The sequence below is a fragment of the Juglans regia genome, chromosome 9 (assembly GCF_001411555.2).
Source record: "Juglans regia cultivar Chandler chromosome 9, Walnut 2.0, whole genome shotgun sequence".
NCBI lineage: Eukaryota > Viridiplantae > Streptophyta > Magnoliopsida > Fagales > Juglandaceae > Juglans > Juglans regia.
Window position 1 is genome coordinate 11,090,288 of NC_049909.1, and position 21,308 is coordinate 11,111,595.

At 37.6% G+C, this 21,308-nt stretch overlaps 2 protein-coding genes across 2 annotated transcripts; one reads left to right on the forward strand and one right to left on the reverse strand.

The window, feature by feature from the left end:
- Window positions 1–10,397: 10,397 nt before the first annotated feature.
- LOC109000294 (DEAD-box ATP-dependent RNA helicase 21) lies at window positions 10,398–14,788 on the forward strand. The gene is made up of 6 exons (XM_018977128.2): window positions 10,398–11,104; window positions 11,368–11,419; window positions 12,606–12,695; window positions 13,739–13,803; window positions 13,949–14,107; window positions 14,193–14,788. The coding sequence occupies exons 1-6, from the start codon at window positions 10,436–10,438 to the stop codon at window positions 14,241–14,243; spliced, it is 1,086 nt and encodes a 361-aa protein (XP_018832673.2). The 5' UTR covers window positions 10,398–10,435; the 3' UTR covers window positions 14,244–14,788.
- Window positions 14,789–15,420: 632 nt separating this feature from the next.
- On the reverse strand, window positions 15,421–19,433 carry LOC109000296 (anaphase-promoting complex subunit 8). The gene is made up of 4 exons (XM_018977129.2): window positions 19,187–19,433; window positions 17,934–18,240; window positions 15,976–17,226; window positions 15,421–15,849 (listed from the first exon to the last, which is right to left on the reverse strand). Exons 1-4 carry the CDS (start codon window positions 19,270–19,272, stop codon window positions 15,760–15,762), a joined length of 1,734 nt encoding a protein of 577 aa, XP_018832674.1. The 5' UTR covers window positions 19,273–19,433; the 3' UTR covers window positions 15,421–15,759.
- Between the last annotated feature and the right edge of the window lie 1,875 nt (window positions 19,434–21,308).

Here is a 21,308-nt window from a genome sequence, read left to right on the forward strand (position 1 = left end):
AACCATAAGAGAACATATTATAGAGAACAAAAAATTATTGGAAAAGGCTGCTGCATGAAGTTAACATTAGAGTACAAATTATAGATTCACAAAGTCATGGATAGTTAGAGTCCAATGATTCAGAACCGTAGAGCAGACAAAAAATGCACACATAAAGAGTGAATTAATAAAAGCTACAACCATATCATCAAAAAATTACACAGATTTTACACAACCATATCATCACAAAATTATACAAATTTTACACATATCGTCATAAAATTACACAAATTTTACACAACCATATCATCACAAAATTACATAGATCTTACACAACCATATTATCACAAAATCACATAGATTTTACACAACCATTTGCACTTCAAATTTTGAAATCAAACAGCAAAACGAAAGAAAGCCAACATAAAATCACTCTGATTTCGTGATATTGAGAGGGAAAGATAGAGAGAGAAAATTTCAAGGAAACCTTGCAACTTCATTAGCCTCAAGACCCTGAAAAAACTTCAGACACAACACAACATCAAAACAACAGAGAGAGAGAGAGAGAGAGAGACGACACCGACCACTGGCTGCGGCTGAGGGAGGGAGTCCAGCTAGGGTTAGAGGAAAAATCTTCACAAACTCAAAGTATGAAGGCTGAAGGTTCGGGAATCTGGGGGGGAGCCTTGAGGAAATAAAGGGAAACCATGTAAAACAACATTGTTTTTACATCCAAAAATGATGTCGTTTTACGTTTAGTGTGACATTTTGTGACCAAAACAGAGTCAAACGACGCGGTTTGGGAATCTGGGGGGGAGCCTTGAGGAAATAAGGGGAAACCATGTAAAACAGTGCTGTTTTTACATCCAAAAATGATGTCGTTTTACGTTTTGTGTGATGTTTTGTGACCGAAACAGAGTCAAACGACGCTGTTTTGAGTCTGTTTTGGCCCCTTTAGCCTAGGTTGCACCGCTGCAGGGTATTGGGCTCTTCATACGAGTCGTGTTTTGGGCCTTTTTTTTTCCTTAACCCTACATCAAACCCTAAACCAATTTTAATCTTTGTTTTAGCCATAAATTTTTGTATTTATGGTTTTTATAATCTTTAAATTGTGAGTTTAATTGTTAGTATTGATTATTAACAATTACTATTTAACATAGTATATAATTACATGTTATAACATAGTATATTTAATAACATGTAATATAATATTTTATATTAATGTTTAACTTATTCCTATTATAGACTTGTATTATAGTGTTTAATTACATGTTATTGTATCAATTCCTAACTTATTTCTAAATTAATTATATACTAAACTTAGTATTATATATTATTATACTAGTGTTATTATACATTAGTATTACATGTTATTATAAACTTATAGATTATTGTTTACACATTAGTATCAAATGTGATTATATATTAGTTATTATACATTAGTATTACATGTTATTATAACTTTATACATTAGTGTTTATACATTAGTATTACATGTTATTATAAATTTATAGATTAGTGTTTATACATTAGTATTAAATGTTATTATACATTAGAGCTACATGATAGTAATATTAAGGTGTTTACATATACTAAACTATTATTATAGTATAAGTATATTATTTTATAATAATTAGCTCATACTAGTATATTATTGAATTTAACTCACTATGTAAGTTATAGTTATATAAAATATATATGATTAATATATATATATATATAAATACATATTTACATAACATATGTATAATATCGAAGTAGGAGGTGGAGTCAAAGTCGGAGTCAAAGGGCAAAGTCAGAGTCGGAGTTTGAGTCGGTCCAACTCCACCTCCAACTTCGACTCTAACTCCAACTTCAACTCTAACTCCAACTTCAACTTCGACTCTAACTCCAACTTTCAAACTAAAAAAAACTTAGACTCTGACTCTGACTCTGACTTATCGGAGATGAATAAGAGCCAAAGCGAAGTCGGAGTCAGAGTCGGAGTCGGAGTTGGAGCCAGAGTCAAATTTTCAAATTTTTGCTTAGTCTTAACCAAGCTAAAACAAAGGATAAATATCCAAAACTCTTTTTTAATAAAGATAATTGAAATAAACAATTAAAGACATAAGAGTGATATGTTTTTATTGTGTTTAATGAAGTTTATAAAAATTACAATGACACTAATAAATATTGTAGAATCTGGAGCTGTGTTTGGAAGATGAACCCAATTCAACTCATCTCAAACCAATCATTGATGAGACCCTCTATTTTTTCAATTTTTCATAAAAAAAAGTTAAACACATTTCAACTTACATATATTTTAACCTAAAAAATTAAACTCATCTCAACCTAAAAAAGTTAAACCTAATTCAATGGAACCCACAAAATACCATAATTCGCTACTCAACTCAACTCAACTCAACATCCAAACGATTACAAAAGTCCCCCAACTCATCTCAACTCATTGCATCTGATCATTACAATTTTTCCACATTTCCACATAAAATATAATAAATAATTCAAAATTTTCAAATCCCAAAACAATAATAGTATTAATAAATGATATTCTAATAATATTTTATTTAACTTTTATATTGCATCTCAACTCAATATCCAAGCTTAAAAAGTCACAAACAAACTTCACAAGTTTGCTTCCATGCCACAGCTCCATTCACTTTTGATGCACGGCACGTAGTCCATCCTGCAACACAACCCCTGCCTTTGCAATTTGAATGCTTGTAGTCATAACAAAATGTGGTTACAAATGGATGGCAATGTGATCAAGTAGTGTACTTAAACAAAATCTACTTTGCCGAGACAAATAGCTCTTCCAAAAACCTAAAAAATCTATCTTGATATCACAAAGGATAAAGAAAAACTCTCTCAAAGAGTAATTCCATAATTATGATAAAAAAATATATTAATCAACAACCTTACATATGCCTCAAAGATTGGTGTTTGAAACCTAAAACCAAAATCCTTTCTTTTGGGCTATTTATCAAACATTAGATTTTAACGAAATCCAAGCTGGATTATTATTTTCTAAAATGTTGAATATGAATTCACATTAAGAGAGAGAGAGAGAGAGAGAGAGAGAGAGAGAGAGAGAGAGAGAATTTAAAATCATTCAATTTCAACCCTTCATTCTAAAATCTACTAATAAGCACCCATGCCATTGTGATGGAAGCCTCACTCTCACTCAAGTGTTTGTGGCGTGTTGGGTGATTGAATCTAGGGTTACCTCAAGGCAACACCAAGATCTGATTGATATGATGGTGAAAATTAAGACTAACACAGGCTAGCACTCAATTCTTGAAAGATTGGAAGAGAAAATTCTCATTCATTCAAAATAGCATAATCAATTACAATGCAAAACCGAAATAAATAGTACTAGGGTTCGGCTAGCCCTCCCCCAATTACTCCCTCTAACAACCTTAATTTCAAACATAAATCAAACTCCTAAATTTAAGGAAACAATCTTATCAAATGCCTAAAATAAAATAAACAAACTCAAACAAATTAACAAATAGATAATCTCCTTAATTTGAACGAAATATTCGGCCAACCCTCTGGCAACGGCCCAATCCCTAAAATCAAGGGGTTTGCCTCCTCCCCTAAGTTCAAGGGATTTGCCAACCAACTCCTAAAATCAAGGAATTGGCTAACAACTTGATCCTCCTCTAGTTGATCTTGTCTTGGGCGCCCAATGACCCATCATCTGAGCCATGCATGCACCCCAGTGCCACCCTCCTAACCTCAACACGCCTAGCCCTCCTAATTAGGGGTGACAATATGTAACACGACTCGTTAACCCAACATGAACACGATACATTAAAAGCGGGTTAGAGTTTAGCCTTAACGGGTTCGGGTTAAAACAGGTTGACCTGTTAAGACACGATTGCTTAACGAGTTGATAACGGGTCAACCCGTTTTGAACCGTCAAGAAAGTTAAAGTTGCAATTATACCCTTATATCTAAAAATAAAATTGTTGGGATTTTAATTTCGATATTTTGATTATTTGGATTGTAATTTTAGACATATAGTTAGTTTTATATTTTGTATAGATATTGTGATTTTAACATTTATATAAAATTATGCTAAACGTAACTAGGTCAAACAGGTATGTTTAACCCCCCATTTAGATAAATGGGTCAAATTGGGTTGACACGACACAACCCATTATGTTAATGGGTCATGTTAGGGTTTGAGATTTTGACACAACAAGCTTAACGGGTCGGGTTAGGGTTGACCCATATATTAAAATATATATGTCTCGACACGACACGAACACGACCCATTAACATGATTTGACACCCCTACTCCTATTGGCATTACGAATGGCCCTTCTTGGATCTCTATCGATCCTCCCCCTTCAAGACCGACCTTGTCCTCAAGGTCCAAATCTGGGAATTGATCATTGAGAACCCGAACACTCTCCCATGTAGCATCTTCGGTTGGGAGCCCCCTCCATTGAACCAAGGCTTCGGTTGCCACTTGACCACCCTTCCTCACATACTCCATCAAGTCATTAGGAACCTCGGCCCCTAACTCCCTCTCCATGCCCCTATCTTCCACTTCATGTCCCTCACTCAAGCCCCTCGGTTGGGAGGCCAATGTGATAGCAAAACATTGCCCCCATTGTCTCAAAAGCTTCTCCATCTCATTAGGCCCCACGACCTTACATCCCCCTCTTTCATTCATCCTGATGGTCACCCATTTACCCTTCATCATAAACTTCATAGTCATTTTTCTATAGTCCGAGACTATCTTCCCTATCTCCTCTTGCCATTGCACACCCAACACAACTTCCAACCCCACAATAGGCAAAGAATATAAATCCACTACAATTTCAAGGCCTTGTGTTTTTAAACATACTTTTTTAGATACTTCTCTACACCTTATCTTCTCCTTGCTAACTACCTTGGCCTCGAATGGAGTGATAGAAGTCATAGGCAACCCCAAGCTCTTGGCCACTTTAGAGTTGATGAAGTTTAGGGATGAGCCATTATCAACAAGAACTGTTACCTTTATCTTGCCAATATGAGCTTGTGTTTTCATCGTTTTAGGCCCCACAACACCCGTCAATGCATGGATAGAAATTTGAGGATCTCCCCTCACGACTTCATCTTATTCTTGCTCTTCTTGCCCTTGCTCTTCCTCCCCTATGTCGTCCTCTTCCTCTAACTCCATCTCTATGAGATAAATTTGCTTGGCTTTGCTAGATTGTGAACCTCTCATTGCAATTGAAACTAAGCCCCTTCCCTCTTTGTCGTTGCATCTCTTCCCAAGGTAGCCTATTCACTCATGCGGGTAATGGTTTGGTTCTACTTGATGCACCTTCACTAGGACCTCCCAGTGAGAAGTCCTTGCCAAAAATTTGGTTTGCATCAAACTTGGAAACCATTGGGGGTGGTTTCCTCACCTCCAAGCGTTATTCTTCCTTAAATTTTGGAGTTGATCTTCCTTAATCCGTGCAACCTCCAAGGTATGCATCAAGGTCTTCGGCTTATTAAGTTTTACCTTTGTTGCCAACTCACTTTTCAAGCCACCCACAAAGGTTCCAATGAGGGCCTTCTCCAACCACCCATGTGCTCTAATGAACAAGTATTCGAACTCCTTTTGATAATCTTTTAAAGATCCAGTTTGCCTGATCTTTGAGAAAGTTTCATGGTAGTCCATATACTCGGTTGATCCGAACCTCCTCAAAAGCTCCTTGACAAACTTCCTCCATCTCAACTCCCTCCTTAGAGCCCTATAGGTCTTCCTCATCCATTGCCACCATTGGTTGGCCTCCCCCTCAAGGAAGTAGGTGGCATAGGACACTTTAGCATGACTCTCCATGTAATTGTGCTCGAAATATTGCTCAGCCCTACTAACCCAAGTGCTCGAGTCATTACCATTGAACTTAGGAAATTTCATTTTTGGTTTGAGAACTTCCCCTACGTGCACCTCTCCTCTCACCTTGGTTCCCTTCTTCCCTTTCACTTTCCCCAGTTGATTCCTCATGAGTGCTTGAGGAATCTTGAGAAGATGAATCCGAGTCATCCACCCTCTCTTGGTTTTGGCTACTTCTAGATCCAACAAAACCCTCTGGACTATGGGGCTCTTCTCCTATGGCGCCTCCTCTCTCCATTCCTCCTTTGATCCACCAATTGGTGGAGCACCTCCTCTATCCTTCCAAACATTTCATTGGTAGTGGTTTGTTGTGCCTCCAAAGCGGCTTCAAGGTTCTCAATCCGCTCCCTATGAGTTGGTTGTTGATCGGCCATAGCTTCCTTTCCTTGGATTGGACACTCTCAACGAAAGCACCAATGATGGAAGCCTCACTCTCACTCAAGTGTTTGTGGCGTGTTGGGTGGTTGAATCTAAGGTTACCTTTACCTCAAGGTAACACCAAGATCCGATTGGTATGATGGTGAAAATTAAGAATAACTCAGGCTAGCACTCAATTCTCAAAAGATTGGAAGAGAAAATTCTCATTCATTCAAAATAGCATAATCAATTAAAATCTTATTAAATGCCTAAAATAAAGGAAACAAACTCAAACAAATTAACAAATAGATAATTTCCCTAATTTGAAGGAGATATTCAGCCAACCCTCTAGCAACGGCCCAATCCCCTAAAATCAAGTGGTTTGCCTCCTCCCCTAAGTTCAAGGGATTTGCCAACCAACACCTAAAATCAAGGAATTGGCTAACAACTTGATCCTCCTCTAGTTGACATTGTCTTGGGCACCCAAGGATCCATCACCTGAGCCATGCATGCACCCCAATGCCACCCTCCTAGCCTCGGCACGCTTAGCCCTCCTAGTGGCATTACAAATGACCCTTCTTACACTACAAGGGACAATATTTTTACCAGAGCTACCATTTCGCTGGCAAAAGCTTTATTTACGCCGCCTTACGCCTATGCCAGCAAGATTAAAATTGTTGGAATTTCGCAGGTATTAAAGCCCCAGATTAGACCTACTCCAACGAAAACCAAAATTCGCTGTCATTGCAAGTTATTTACCGGCGAAATTTTTTCGCCGCCTCCAGCTCATATAATCACCGCAACTTGAAGAGATGACACTGCCATTAATCGTTGGGAGAAAATCATTCCAGCGATCTATCTTCGTTGCCAAAAATTCAAATATTGCCAGTAATTTTCTTTAGCCGCGATATTAATTAATCGCTACCAAAAAATGTTTATTTTAAAATGACAATTCCAACGATAAATGTTCGCTGTGAATTACCCTTTCCCTTTGAGATCATTTTGCCGTGATTTATATCTCGCTGGTATCGATATTTTTGCAGCGATTTTAACATTGCTGGGATTAAGTTGTTGGTTGGCAAACCTTTTGCCAGCGCCACTCAAATCGCTACTAAATCTTAAATTACGACGATCAGAGTATCGCCGGGAAATTAGAATTTCGTGGTACACTTATTTTGCGGCGATACAATAATCGCTACAAAATAGTTTAGCAGCGATATTTTGTCGTCACCATTGATTTGTTTCGTAAGTGGCACACAGTTCCAGCGATCATAAAGACGCCGTAAGAGATCCAGATCATTTGTAAATTAACTAGCGGTGATAAATGAATTGCCGGGATTGAAATGTTCGCAGCGATTTGATCTTTGTTGGTAATGGCCCCTTGCGTCTGCTAAACGAATTTACTGGCGAAAAAATTTGCCGCTACTGACATAAAATCGTCAGTAAAACTGAATTCATTGGATACCATTTGACCTCATTTTCTGGCTTCTTCTAGATCCAACAAAACCCTCTGGACTATGGGCTCTTCTCCTATGGCGCCTCTTCTCTCCATTCCTCCTTTGATCCACCAATTGGTGGAGCACCTCCTTTATCCTTCCAAACATTTCATTGGTAGTGGTTTGTTGTGCCTCCAAAGCGGCTTCAAGGTTCTCAATCCGCTCCCTATGAGTTGGTTGTCGATCGGCCATAGCTTCCTTTCCTTGGATTGGACACTCTCAACGAAAGCACCAATGATGGAAGCCTCACTCTCACTCAAGTGTTTGTGGCGTGTTGGGTGGTTGAATCTAAGGTTACCTTTACCTCAAGGTAACACCAAGATCCGATTGGTATGATGGTGAAAATTAAGAATAACTCGGGCTAGCACTCAATTCTCGAAAGAGTGGAAGAGAAAATTCTCATTCATTCAAAATAGCATAATCAATTACAATCTTATCAAATGCCTAAAATAAAGGAAACAAATTCAAACAAATTAACAAATAGATAATCTCCCTAATTTGAAGGAGATATTCAGCCAACCCTCTAGCAACGGCCCAATCCCCCAAAATCAAGTGGTTTGCCTCATCCCCTAAGTTCAAGGGATTTGTCAACCAACACCTAAAATCAAGGAATTGGCTAACAACTTGATCCTCCTCTAGCTGACCTTGTCTTGGGCACCCAAGGACCCATCACATGAGCCATGCATGCACCCCAATGCCACACTCCTAGCCTCGGCATGCTTAGATCTCCATCACATTGATGTAGACTCAAAACTGAGTCCTACATTATACTCTTCACTCTCCATCTAGTTGAGGTTTTGAAGCAACTCTCTCTCACTCTTTCTTTAGGTTCATTCTCTCATCAATCTTTTTATCTTAGTCTCTATCTTATTTATTTTTTTCATATTAAATACGCTATATAATTCAATTATCTATCCGAGAAAAATCTTGTATTCGTATCGCACAAATATAAAAAGCACACCAAGTGTTTGATGGAATTTCTCAATTCCTGAGGCTCCATGTAATATGTGATCATATTTGTACATTTAGATTCAATCTATTCTACATTGCTTAAGACATAGAAGTTGCATTCTCATTTAACCCCTGGATGTTAACTCATAATTAGGACCTAAAGCACATGACTAGATATGGTAATATGCATAATCTAGTACACCCTTGATCTCACCTTTTTGTTTTTAATCATTCTTCTTTCAAATCACCAACTTATTATCATTATAAGTGGGCGATGAGATAGGAAATTAAATATAAAAAACCTATTTCAAGTTTGTTTATTGACACACCAACACCAAACATATTATATATTAAGGTGAATCCTTATATCATCACGAGTTAATATTTTTATTTTGATTCCCTCTTTCACTGCACGTGGGTAGTCAGGTGGTAAGAGCGGAATTGTGTGCATGAACTCTATGTCATAGGTTCGATTTTCTCTAGAATCAAATTGCGAATTAAGTAGGAGGTCATGGTGGTGAGTTGCGATACTAGTTTTCCGAGAGTTTAGGTTCATGGATAAGTTAGGATCCAATCGTGGGATGGTTCCCCATCATAAAATATATATATATATATGTTGTATTTTGGTTCTTTTAATACCATTAATAAAATTTAAAATAAGTAATATATAACAACACAAGCAATGGTTTTTTATTGAAAATTAATTTTTTTCAACAATTTTCATAAATTTTCTTTCTGACATTTGACAAAAAGCTTAATAATTTATCTCATTCTTTGCTCTAATAATTTTTCTCTCTCCTGAATCATTTCTTTTTTGGAAAATGCTACATGTCTCGCTGGGGGCTTCCGTTGGGCTGTAGCTTTTTTTTTTTATCTATTTTTTTTTAGTTTTTTTTATATAGATATTTTTAATAATTTTAAATATTTTAAAAAATAAAATAAAAATTATAATATTATTAGAAAATACTTTTTTAATCATGAAATAGAATAAAACATAATATTTATCCTACTTCGTAATTAAGGAAGTATTTTTTAATGATTTTTTTTTAACTTTCTGATTAAGGAAGTGTTTTTTAATGATATTTTAAATTTATTTTATTTTTTTAAAATATTTAAAAGTGTAAAAAAATCTATATAAAAAAAGAAATTAAAAAAAATACATAGAAAAAGTACATGATAAGCCTAATGGGAGCTGTAGCATGTCCATTTTAAATATTTAAAAAAAATCATAATATTATTAAAAAATATTTTCTTAATCATGAAGTAAAATAAAAAATTATAAAAAAATATTTTTTATAATTTTTTATTTTATTTCATAATTAAGAAAATATTTTTTAATATTTATTTTTTTATTTTTTATTAAGAAAGTATTTTCTTAATAATACTTCAAATTTATTTTATTTTTTTAAAATATTAAAAAATCTATATAAAAAATTATTTAAGTAAAACATATATAAAATAATATTATAGCTCCAACGAGAGACCCAACGGAGGTTGTAGCATCACCCTTCTTTTTTATTAACATCCCACTTTGTTGAGAGTAAGGAAAGAGATAGCTTGCTGAGAGAGAGAAGAGAGGGGGGACTGAAATTAGTACGTAATTATACGGTAAGTTTTATGAAACCGTTGAGGTGTCTTTTCCTGGTTGGAGGGTGTAAATCTTGCATTTTCACCTCGTCCGGTTTTAAGATTTTCTTGACATACACTACTGCCATTATTGCCCGAACAAATTGCAGATTGACTGCTGTGTGAAGTCTCTGTTTGCGTTGGGAGAATGGAGGAAGAGAAAGCCGCGGCGTACTACGACGAGCTGACTCGCAAAGGCGAAGGAGCCGCCAGGTTCAAACAAGGTCTTGGATTCTCCTCCTCCTCCGACAATGTCCCAGCAAAAGGCTCGGCTCTGCCCTCCTCGTCCTCTTTCCTTAGCAACTTCGTCAGAGCCTCGAGCCCCACCAAGGCCTCCGAGTTTCAAAAGCAAGGGCAACTCCAATCCATTCAAAACAAGCTCAGGAAGAAACCTGTCTCCTCCGAAGCAGAAAAACATGCGATTCCTAGGGTTTCTGATAAAATCGAAAGAGAGAGGGATAGGCATTCGAGGAGGCGAAGTAGGAGTAGAGAGAGAAACAGGAATAGGGACATGAATAGGGATAGGGATAGGGACAGGGATAGAGACAGGGATAGAGACAGAGACAGAGACAGAGACAGAGACAGGGATAGGGATAGGGACAGAGAGAGGAGGAGGAGGAGTATGTCACCGAGGCGGGATCGGAAATCGAAAAGGAGTCGGAGCTTGTCCCCGCGGGAGAGAGTGCGTGAGAGGAGGAGGTCGGAGAAGAGTAGAAGTGAAGATGGGAATGGGGATAGGGATAGAGTCGGTAAAGTGGGGAGGGAGAAGAACGGTGGGATTGTTTATTCAAAGTTGATCGAAGGCTATGAAAATATGGTATGTTCAATTTTAATTTTTCTTTTTTATTTTTTGCATTGATTCTTTTTTCTGATGAATCCCTTTTCAATTTTGTCTAATTTCTTTTTCGATTTATATCTATTGGATTACATATTGTATAATTACAATGTGATCGATGTCAATGTCATTTGGGCTATGTGTCAGTGTTTGAAACCCCCGAAAAATCGATTTAATATATTTGTTGTTTTCAGCCGTTGTGAAGTATCATGATTCATAACAATCTGTCTCTCTGTTGTAAACAGACACCAGCTGAAAGAGTGAAGGCCAAGATGAAACTTCAGCTTACTGAAACTGGTAAATATCGGATGTTACTCTGAACGGATGTTAAATTCCTTTTGTTCACTTAAAAAAAAATCATTTTGTTCCTTTCACGTTATTTAGGTAAATTGTCAAATATTTTGTTTGTTTATTTAGATTTTGGGTGATCGTAACGGTGTTTTTCCTTTTTGACTAGCAAGATAACCTAGAATGCTTGAATGAAACCAAACAAATTACTAGGCTTTTGATTCTTCGATTACTTCAAAAAAATTTCATGTATGCTAGGCTGTGGAAGTACTTATATGTGGACAAAGGTTTCAGATTTTGAGACTCCCAGATCTGGAGCGAGCTAGGTGTTGTGGTGTACAAAGTGGTCTAAGTACTTGCACAAGCACAGACACAACAAATACACTGCTACGTTGAACATAGTTAATATTGAGAAAATTATCAGCTATGTTGATTCTTCTTATGAATTTCTTCCTGGCGAAGATCAGTACTTTTTTAGCTCAATCTTTTCTGCTTTTGACTCTATCTTGCTTAGGGAATGTCAAAGTAAACTTTGTAAAATAATACTATTTAAGAGGCAGCAGTTCCCGCTTATGGGAAAATAGCCTTCGTAAAATAATGACTCAAGGAAAGCCAAACCATTTATGGGCTTGCATTCTAGAAGAATTAGCCAAGGTTACAATCTGAGTCATTGAAATCATCATATCAGAATAAAATATTTGCAGTTATTTTTTAACTCCATACTCATACCAAGTGCTCCAAAGTTGTCCTTCTAAAAGGACACCCTTGCGGCATTAAGACAAGGATGATTCCAGGGGAAAAAAAAAGATTTGATTATGTTTTTGTGCTTGATTGAGCAATCCGCATTGTCACTGGCTATGTCTAATTAAGGAGTGCTGAATGGTGTGCTTCTTCAACTTCTGCACATGATGTTATTACTCTTCCTTGTGATCTTTGAGCGTTATTGTTTGTGGAGTGACAATTTTACTCCCCATGTATGGGTTCAAAAGGTCCTGCCTTGGTGAGTTTCCATGCCATTAAAAAGGAAGCTGCCTCTCTTCTTTTATTTCAAGCTCTCACCATTACTTTGTCTTTAACTGAGGGAGATTTGCAAAACATGGAAAATAATGGTTAAATTTCTATGTATGGTTGCTAATTAAAATTATTTGTGTTATACAATTTTTTCCCCAGTAATTGTATCTCACTTTATGTGCAGCTGACAAGGACACAACAAAGGGCATGGGCTCAGGTTGGGAACGATTTGAATTCAACAAGGACGCTCCACTTGATGATGAGGAGATTGAAGGTAAACTCTTCTACTGCATTGCACTTCCTTTTGGTATGTACTAAGAGATAAATGTTGACCATGTAATTCTCTTGGTTTGTAATTTGCATATTATTACTAGTAGGCTTGGATTCTGCAATATATATAGTGCTGTTTTCTAAGCTGTGAGAGTGATTCAGCTGCTACCCGTTACTTGTTACTGGTTTTTACTTGCATTCCCGTGCTTCTGTTATAATTAAATTCCTTTGAAATCATTGATCAAGCTCAATTCATTGGGCTTTACTAATCCTTTAAGAAATCCAAACAGGTTCCCATGGAATTGAACTGCCAGATCATCTGCTAAATTCTCAATTAATTACTTCTTTGAATGCTAAAAAAAATATTATATGCTTTTCTATTTATTAATGTAGGCCTTACTCCTAGAATCTACAGATTTTATGATTATATTGAAACAAAAAGTAATAAAGTGCTGGGTGGGGGGATTCAGTTCTCATTCTGTAAACTTCATTGCAGAAAAATTGAGCTCACTTTTTAAGGAATTTTCTATTTAACCTCCATTAAATCTTCTTGAAAAGTAAGTTAATAATAATTTCGTTTACCTTTTTATTTGCTAGGAAGATGGGGGTGGCTTTACAGTACTGGAAGGTCACCTTTCATGCCCTAAAACAGATTATAGGTGTTGTACAAAATAATCGGGCATTGCCGCCTTACCTTCTATCCCTGTGTTTCACCTGCCCCAAGAAAGGCCTTAACAAGGTTAAGAACTACGTATATGATATCCCAAGCACATGAAGTCTGCTGAAGATGTCTTTGCATCGAATACGTCCTCTCAATTGTATGTTTTGCACATACTATAAATTGGAATCCACACACACACCAGGGCTAATCTGATGAATAGTTGAATCTGAAAGACATCATGATACCATGACTATGAGTCTATGATTTATGGATGTGGTAATCAGATGTACTGTATATGTTGTAACTAAGAGTTCTAATGGGCTTGGGTCAAGAAAAGCAGAGAGCTGATAGCACATGTTTTGCACATGTTTTTGCCTTGCCTGCAGTTGCAGAAGATGATGCAGCATTAGTCAAGAACATTGGCCAGAGCTTTCGCTTTTCTGCATTTGAGGTACTGTGTGCTATCTTTTCTCCTATCTGTCACCTGTGATAGTCTATTTAACAATCATGCATGTTAGTTCCTTCAATATGGATTTCATGAGAGAGAGAGAGAGAGTTCCACGTTTCCAGTGTAAGTTATTTCTTGTGATATGAAGGCAAAAAGAGAGGAACAAATCAAAGCTGCCCATGATGAGGCCATGTTTGGAGCGTCATCACTTCGACCTTCCATAAGTACGGAGAGTGAGCCAGAAGTGGAGGATGATAAAAAGGAGAGCAATGAAAATGGTCATGTTACAAGCCTCTTAAGTGAGAAGGTAGTTTTTATTGCATTTGGGTTGGAGGGGGGAGGGGTTTGACATTGACTGTGCACAATTTGATTGATTGTTTCCATGGATTTAGGTGCTTGCAAAGCAACAAGGGTCTTGGCGCGACCGTGCTCGTAAAGTATAGGATAGATGAACAAGCTGATGGGCAGCGTGAGAGACTGACAAAAAGAATCCACTTCGGCTGCTGCAAGAAGCATGTTGAAGTGCTGTATAAATATTTCATCAGTCAGGTTGGAGGGAGGGTTATCGATATTAATTAGAAGCTTCTGGCTCCCAACGAATGAATCAGCGCACGGGGCAAGTAGATTATCTTGCTGCTCCTCGCCCTTCCACAGTTGGGCTCTCCAGCGACAGGAATAGGATTCTCAAATCAGTGTTATAACGTCCTTTTTTTGGGGTCTGCCATCTGAAAGAGTAGTCCCTGTATGTTTGCCGCACTTTTGAAAGAAGCAGGAGCTTTTGATTTTTGGTGCTTATTTCGTTCGAATTGTGATCTTGGTGGGCTTCTGCTCCCCCCAAACTACATGGGATTAGATTGCTTTCCAAGAAGACAATGTTTCATGTCTTTATCATCCTAAAGGTGTAATGATTGTGATTGGAAGTCTATGTACAGAGACAACAAGGGTTTCAATTTCTATGTAACAAGCCTTGAGACCTACGATTCCTATACGGGTTACCTGCTAATTCGCTCAATGGACTGGGGGGTCGTCTGATCTATCTTGCCCATCACAGCCAATTAAGTTCCATCATTCCCAACGAAAATCAAAATAGGTTTGGAGATCAAATTGCAACCCGGCATTTGTTTCTCATCCTATATTCCCTTTTTACTTTCCCAAATTATATAAATAGCTTATGGTCCCTCTTCAATCAAGCGAAGCTAACTGCTTGGATGAAGAGAATATCTATTCAACTAGTCTGTTTGATGATTTCTGCCTCCGACCTAAGAGGGCATGAAACTCAACTCCCAAGTGCCTGCACGAGAAACATACCATAAATTATCTCCATGTCCGTCCTAAGTTACTGTTTGTGCCTCTCAACGTAGGGGTCCTTGCCAATTGAACTTTGATCCAGACACTGGGATCCTTACTCGCACCTCCACTGCGCTTCAGTTCTTTATGCATAATGGTGAAGCAAAACTGAGTCACTCATAATTACTACCCAAATAGACTACCAGTTTCGAACTCTACGCATTTGAATTTATAGAGTTACCCACTGAACCGAAAGAAGATGAAAAAGAATATAATGGGCAAGCAAGAGAATGCACGAATAGGTTAAGAAATTCATTATAGCAGCACCATGTGAACCATGAAGGGAAAAAACAAGAATGACATTTCTAGGCCTGAGATGACATTAATAGATGATCACAATACATATTAACCCAGGAAGAACTACACGTACACAGGCTTCTGGATGATAAATCAAAAGTCCATATGTTACACTAGTGTACCAACACCTATCCTAGATGACTGCAGCTCCACAGACTCAAACGTTGTTCGGCACATCCCCACTTTGATTGCGTTTGAAAATACATCAACTTATGCTTGTATTGTGATCTTATCCAAAGCTTTTATGAATCACTGATTTCCCTAAGCCAGAAACTGGGAGAAGAGGTCTACAACATCCATGTAGTAATAAGAAATTCAGGGGGGGAAATGCTCAACATCCATTGAAGGGATATTAGACTGTGCTGTTCTCATTCCTCGTAGTAAACTCTTCGCTGTTTCCTTCTCCTGCAATCATGGACAATGAAGTGCAAAGTTTGTGATTCAAATTGTTTGGAGAGTACTAAAAAATTTTAAGATGGGTTATGTTTCTGGGGAAACATTGACAGAAGAAAGAAAAATACAAAAACTCACTGGGCCAGTATAATCCAGAAGACGGGTACAATATGCTTCTGCTTCCTCAAATCTTTTCTGGGCTTTGTAGTATGTAGCAAGATAAAGCAGGGCTTCTACCATATTTGGTCCTTCCCTCTCTTCAGCTTCCATTCTCTCCATATCCTTCTTGTAGTAAAATGCTGCCTCTTCAGGACGGCCAAGTTCATAATGTAACTTTGCTAGTTGGTGTAGGGCAATTGCTTCCCTGTCATTACAATTTGCTGCCCTTCTGTAGCACTTGATTGCCTCCTCAAGCATGCGAAGCTGCTCAGTTTCATAACACTGAGCCATTGCAATCCACAACCGAGAATCATTTGGCTGCAAGAACACAGATTTTCGGAAGTAATGGAGAGCATAGAAAGGCATGCCCATCATCTCATAAGTTTGTCCTAATCCATACCATGCTCGATAATCACACGAATTTATATCTACAGCCCGTCGATAGGCATCAACAGCGGCTGGAATATTTTTCATCTCAACAAACTCATGACCCATAAGTGTCCAAGCAGATAAATAATTTTTGTTCAGTTTGAGTGCCCTCCTAAAATACATAACTGACTTCTCATGCTGCCCCTTTAAACTGTAATAATTCCCAATAATGCAACAAGATTCAGGTCTGTACTTATCAGTCATAAATACTCTATGGGCAAGATAACTTAGGGCAGAAAAACACTCTTTTGCATAGAGCACATTGGAATACATATCCATATCTTCAACTCGATAAGGATCATTTCTTAGAAGTTCTTCAAATATTGCTTCGACTTGCTCGAATTCCCTTAAACTGTACCGAGCTTTTGCAATTTGAGCCTGGATGTAATTACTAAAACCAAAAGTTCCCAGTAAATATTCGTATTTTACTAAAGATTCATTGTGCATCCTAAGTTCTTGGTAAGCACTGGCAAGAAAGAAGTCCTTCATCCAATGGTTATTGAGATTAAGGCTGTTCAAGGTGTCAATTGTAGTGCACAAAGACTGCAGCTCAGACCATGCATTCCAGTTCCAAGGGTAGCTATTCACAGACTCAACAAGAACTGTACGAGCAAGATTCTCACTGCCTTTCTCTTTGAGCACAAGACCATACAAGTATAACCCAAATGGATCAATTGCAGCATTCTTGCGAAGCGTTGATAACTCACGCTCCAAAGAGACCAGTTCGCGGTTCACAGCATCACTCTTACCTAAGGGTCCCTCAAGTTCAATCATCTCTTCTTCTTTCCGCTTTTCTCCAGCCTTACATAAAACAATAAGAATAACAATATCGTTATACCTAAAAGTCCTGAAATATCTCTGAGATCACGTTGATCATATACATTTTAAATCAACACTTATATAATAGTTGAACGGTCATAGCAGATCAAAGTTGGGGAAAAAAAGAGAAGGAAAGGAAAGGTATGACCCCTTTCTGTCCCCCAAGTACACCGTGATATTGTTTAGTTTTCTTGAAATTTCAGTGGTGACCAAAGTTTTTGCATAATTTTTTTCAGTGCTACAGTCATTTGATCTAAACAAAATCCTGAAAAGGTGCCTAACCTTATAACCTACATATACAAGGGCCTTTGGTTGTTTCTTTTCACTATTTTTTTCATTAGTGGATTTTTTATTAAGTTTTTCATTGGTGAAATTTCACAACTAAATTTTGAAAAGGAAGCCTAGCTTTTGGTCGCCCTTTCTCATCCAAACAAAACCTCATTGTACCATGATTCTTTTTGGCAACTAGACCAATTCTTTCAAACTTCATGCTTTTTGTAGCACTGACCAATATCCTGGCGTGTTATGACCAATATTCTTGTTCTATCATACGGAGTTAACCAATTTTTTCCCCTTCACCCTACCACATTCAACTTGTCATTCCCAGCACATCAAAATCCACCATCATATAATCAGATTAGTAAAAAAAACAGTACTAACGGGAATTATACAAACAGAAGGCAACAAACCAGATATAGAGCGTAACATCGCAAGAACACAGATTTCTTTCCAGTTTGGTCTCGAAGGACATGAGCAGCCCTCCTGTACTCCCGGCAGTCAAAGTAAGACTTGGCCAGAAGGTAAGAGTCACCATCAACCGCATCATCCTCCTCCATCACTGGAGTTGACACATATGACACACCAGCGACTGGTGTCGAAGTGATCTCATTCGTTCGGAATCTCCGGCGGATGCTAGAGCTTCCACGCTGGAATCTGGTGTTTGCAGGTGTGAACTTTGCCGGGTCTTGCTCAATTCCTGCCAACTGTTCTGCTGCCCTGCAATAAAAAGGGCGTATCAAAATCCACTGTTGACAAAAAATTACTGACAATTATTATAACAAGAAAAAAGATCAAAATAAAAAATAACTAAATAGGGTTGCAATATAATTCTAAAAACATATTTTGGCATTCATGGATGCAGACAAAAAGGAATGCAAACGTAAGTACTAACACACGTTGAGAGTTACCTAATCAACCCATATAAAAAAGCTGTTATCAACTGCCATTACACTAATGAGACCATACACATCAACTGTTACTACACTATGCCATTTCCTCTTCTTTAGTTGGCAAGTAGGTTCATTACTTGACCAAGCATAACGGAGATCGCAAGTGTATACCCATTAGCTTTCGGCCTCTGTAAGCTCATGGATTCCCCTTAACTGCTCCTCCTCCTTCAATTCCTCTTTAGTGATTATGAAACTGCCAAAGATCATGACCCTCAACTGGCACTCAACCCCTACAGACCCGGATGCTATCCAAATACTGAGGATTGGGCTTCCTTTGTCATTTTGGCTTCATACATCAATTTGACGAGGGAAAAGAAAGAACTGCAGTCGGTTTATCTGACTCAGTTTATTTCAAACTTACGAATAGGGTTTTGAATCCTAAGATTTCGTTTCCTCTTTCCGAAGTTCCTCGGTTACTAAATGGAGCATCAAGATCGTAACTTCAACACTAAATATGGATACAAACATGGAAATAGAAACAAAAAGAATAATATTTATATGAAACACAAAGTATTTTAAATGTTTGGTGGATTCCTACATTGGTATGTCAGTAAGTACTTGCGAAGCTGTCAAAATCTATAAATCAAAGGCAAAAACTAAAACTAAAAACAAATAATATTTCCACAAACAATAAACGCACGATTCAACTTTAAACAAACGATGAGATCGGAAAGAGACTAGGGTTTGGGTTTTGACGGTTCAGAGTTGAGTACCATCTGGAGGCGGAGTAAAGGCCACGATCACTGAGCTGATTAATCGCAGTCCGGAGCTCAGTTCTGCAACTCTCTTTGGAATTCATCGTTCCCTCTCGCTCTCTCACACACACAGTCACTTAGCTTAATTCCTCGCGCTCTTCTTCATAAGAGTTAAAAAAAATCAAACAATTGACGCCTCTAACGTGCACCGCGTGTGCTGGTCGCGCTCCGGCGGCCCGCCCCCAAAGATTGTATTTGAAAACAAAGAGTGAGGGCTTTTCGCTTTTCTGGTTCTTCATTACTCTTTCAATAGTTGGATCTGAATGGGCCGGGCCAATATGTGTATGATGAGCCCAATTATTCACCCCCATGCCACTCCCACTCTGCCGCCACCACATGATGTCATCATACCCAAACTCATCGGCCCACAACCGTTTGCGCAAATACTAGAAACCTGCAATGATACACAAACCCACCATCCAGCGTTAGAGCATTGAAGTGGAGAGTTGTAAATGAACCAGTTTATTCATTAGTCCGTTCGATAGTCATCCGGTTAAACTTGAATCGAACTCGATTCGTGAAAAAAAAAAAGCTCACCTGTAAAAGCATATACCCGTTCGATTTGTTAGTGACACATATCCAACGAAACTCGACTTGACTAAAACTCATTAAGGCCTGCTCGTTTATGCCTAAGTCGACTTGTTAACTTGATTCAATTAAAACTCATTCATATATTGATAAATATATACATACACATATATATAATATATATGTATTAAATATATAATATGTAACCTAATTACTTATGTCTATATATTGAATATAATTCATAGCTATATTTTATAATTTGTACAATAATTAGTTGATAAGATTTAATAATTTTATATACTAATATATGAGAACCATATATGAAATAGATATATGTTATTATATTATGCGTATGTATTAATAATATATGTAGTCATATAATATATTATTATTATGGATAAATATCAACTAATTAGATATTAACTATTTATAAGTTTTTAAAATATTATAATTCAATAAATGTTCTACTTGTTAGTTGTACAAATTCAATATTAGATTTTTATTTTTTTATTTATCTAATTTATTAATTATTAAATCTTATTAAAAAAATTAAACATGTTGAGCTGAGCTCAAGTTCATTTGTGGGACAACCTCGAGCTCGAACAAAGAATAAATAAAAATCTTGAACTCGGGCTCGAACTCAAGTTCAAGTATTTTGAGTCGAGCTAAGCTTGGCAAGCCAAAAACTAGGGGTGGGGAGTGGGGCTTCGCGCCCTGCTGCCCAGCCCTGTAGGGAGAAAGACTAGTGGGGGCGGGGGGCTGGATGATCCCAGTGGGGCCCCGCCCTACCATCCCGCTCCACTCCACTTATATAAATAAATATATTATATATAGATATATACAATTTATTAAAAATTTGAATGTGTATTCAAGATATTGGATTGCCACTAAGTCCCACATTGCTTAAGTATGATTATTGTATTGTCTTGGCCTCCTATAGAAAGGTTGGCCTAGGAAGCCAAGACAATCCAAAATATAACTCTAATGAGTTTAAGTTCTTTTTGTATTTATAAATTTTAATTTATAATTTTAATTATATTATAATTTGGGTCCAAAAAAATAATTTTGGACCCAAAAATAATTGTTTAGACCCAATGGATTGGCCTAGGCGAGGGGCGAGGCGGATGGCAGTTTTTCCCCTGGCCCCCAGCACCGGGACGAGGTGCGTGGAGAAAAAGCCCCTCCCCCGCATGGTGCTGGGCGGGGTGCGGGAAAGGGTCTCCCCCCGCCCTGCACCATGCGGGTAGCACCCGTACTAAAAATTAGCTCGACTTGGCTCGATTATAGCCCTATAAATGGCTAAAGTTAAACTATGGTTAAAGACTGGTCATTCCGTGCAAAATATGGCAAATAGAGTTGTTTGTATATACATCGTTTTTGGCGTGAGGTGTTTCGGCTGGCCAAATTTGGCCTACGAATTCAACTAGCTATCTCTTATTTTTTATAAAAATATTACATTGTTTTTTTGCGCCAAGTGTTTTCTCCTTTTTCTGCTCTCCCACTATTCTCATTCTTTCATCTTTGTTTCTTGCGTTCAAGTGCCATTTCTTGG

What these genes read in the sequence shown, in the direction of transcription:
- LOC109000294 (XM_018977128.2), top strand. Translation starts at nt 10,436, where the DNA reads ATGGAGGAAGAGAAAGCCGCGGCGTACTACGACGAGCTGACTCGCAAA. An exon ending in TCGAAGGCTATGAAAATATG is followed by an intron (nt 11,105 to 11,367) that starts GTATGTTCAATT and finishes TGTTGTAAACAG; the next exon opens with ACACCAGCTGAAAGAGTGAA. An exon ending in CAAGCCTCTTAAGTGAGAAG is followed by an intron (nt 14,108 to 14,192) that starts GTAGTTTTTATT and finishes CCATGGATTTAG; the next exon opens with GTGCTTGCAAAGCAACAAGG.
- LOC109000296 (XM_018977129.2), bottom strand. Translation starts at nt 19,272, where the DNA reads ATGAATTCCAAAGAGAGTTGCAGAACTGAGCTCCGGACTGCGATTAAT. An exon ending in CTTTACTCCGCCTCCAGATG is followed by an intron (nt 18,241 to 19,186) that starts GTACTCAACTCT and finishes TTTTTATTGCAG; the next exon opens with GGCAGCAGAACAGTTGGCAG. An exon ending in GATGTTACGCTCTATATCTG is followed by an intron (nt 17,227 to 17,933) that starts GTTTGTTGCCTT and finishes GTTTTATGTAAG; the next exon opens with GCTGGAGAAAAGCGGAAAGA.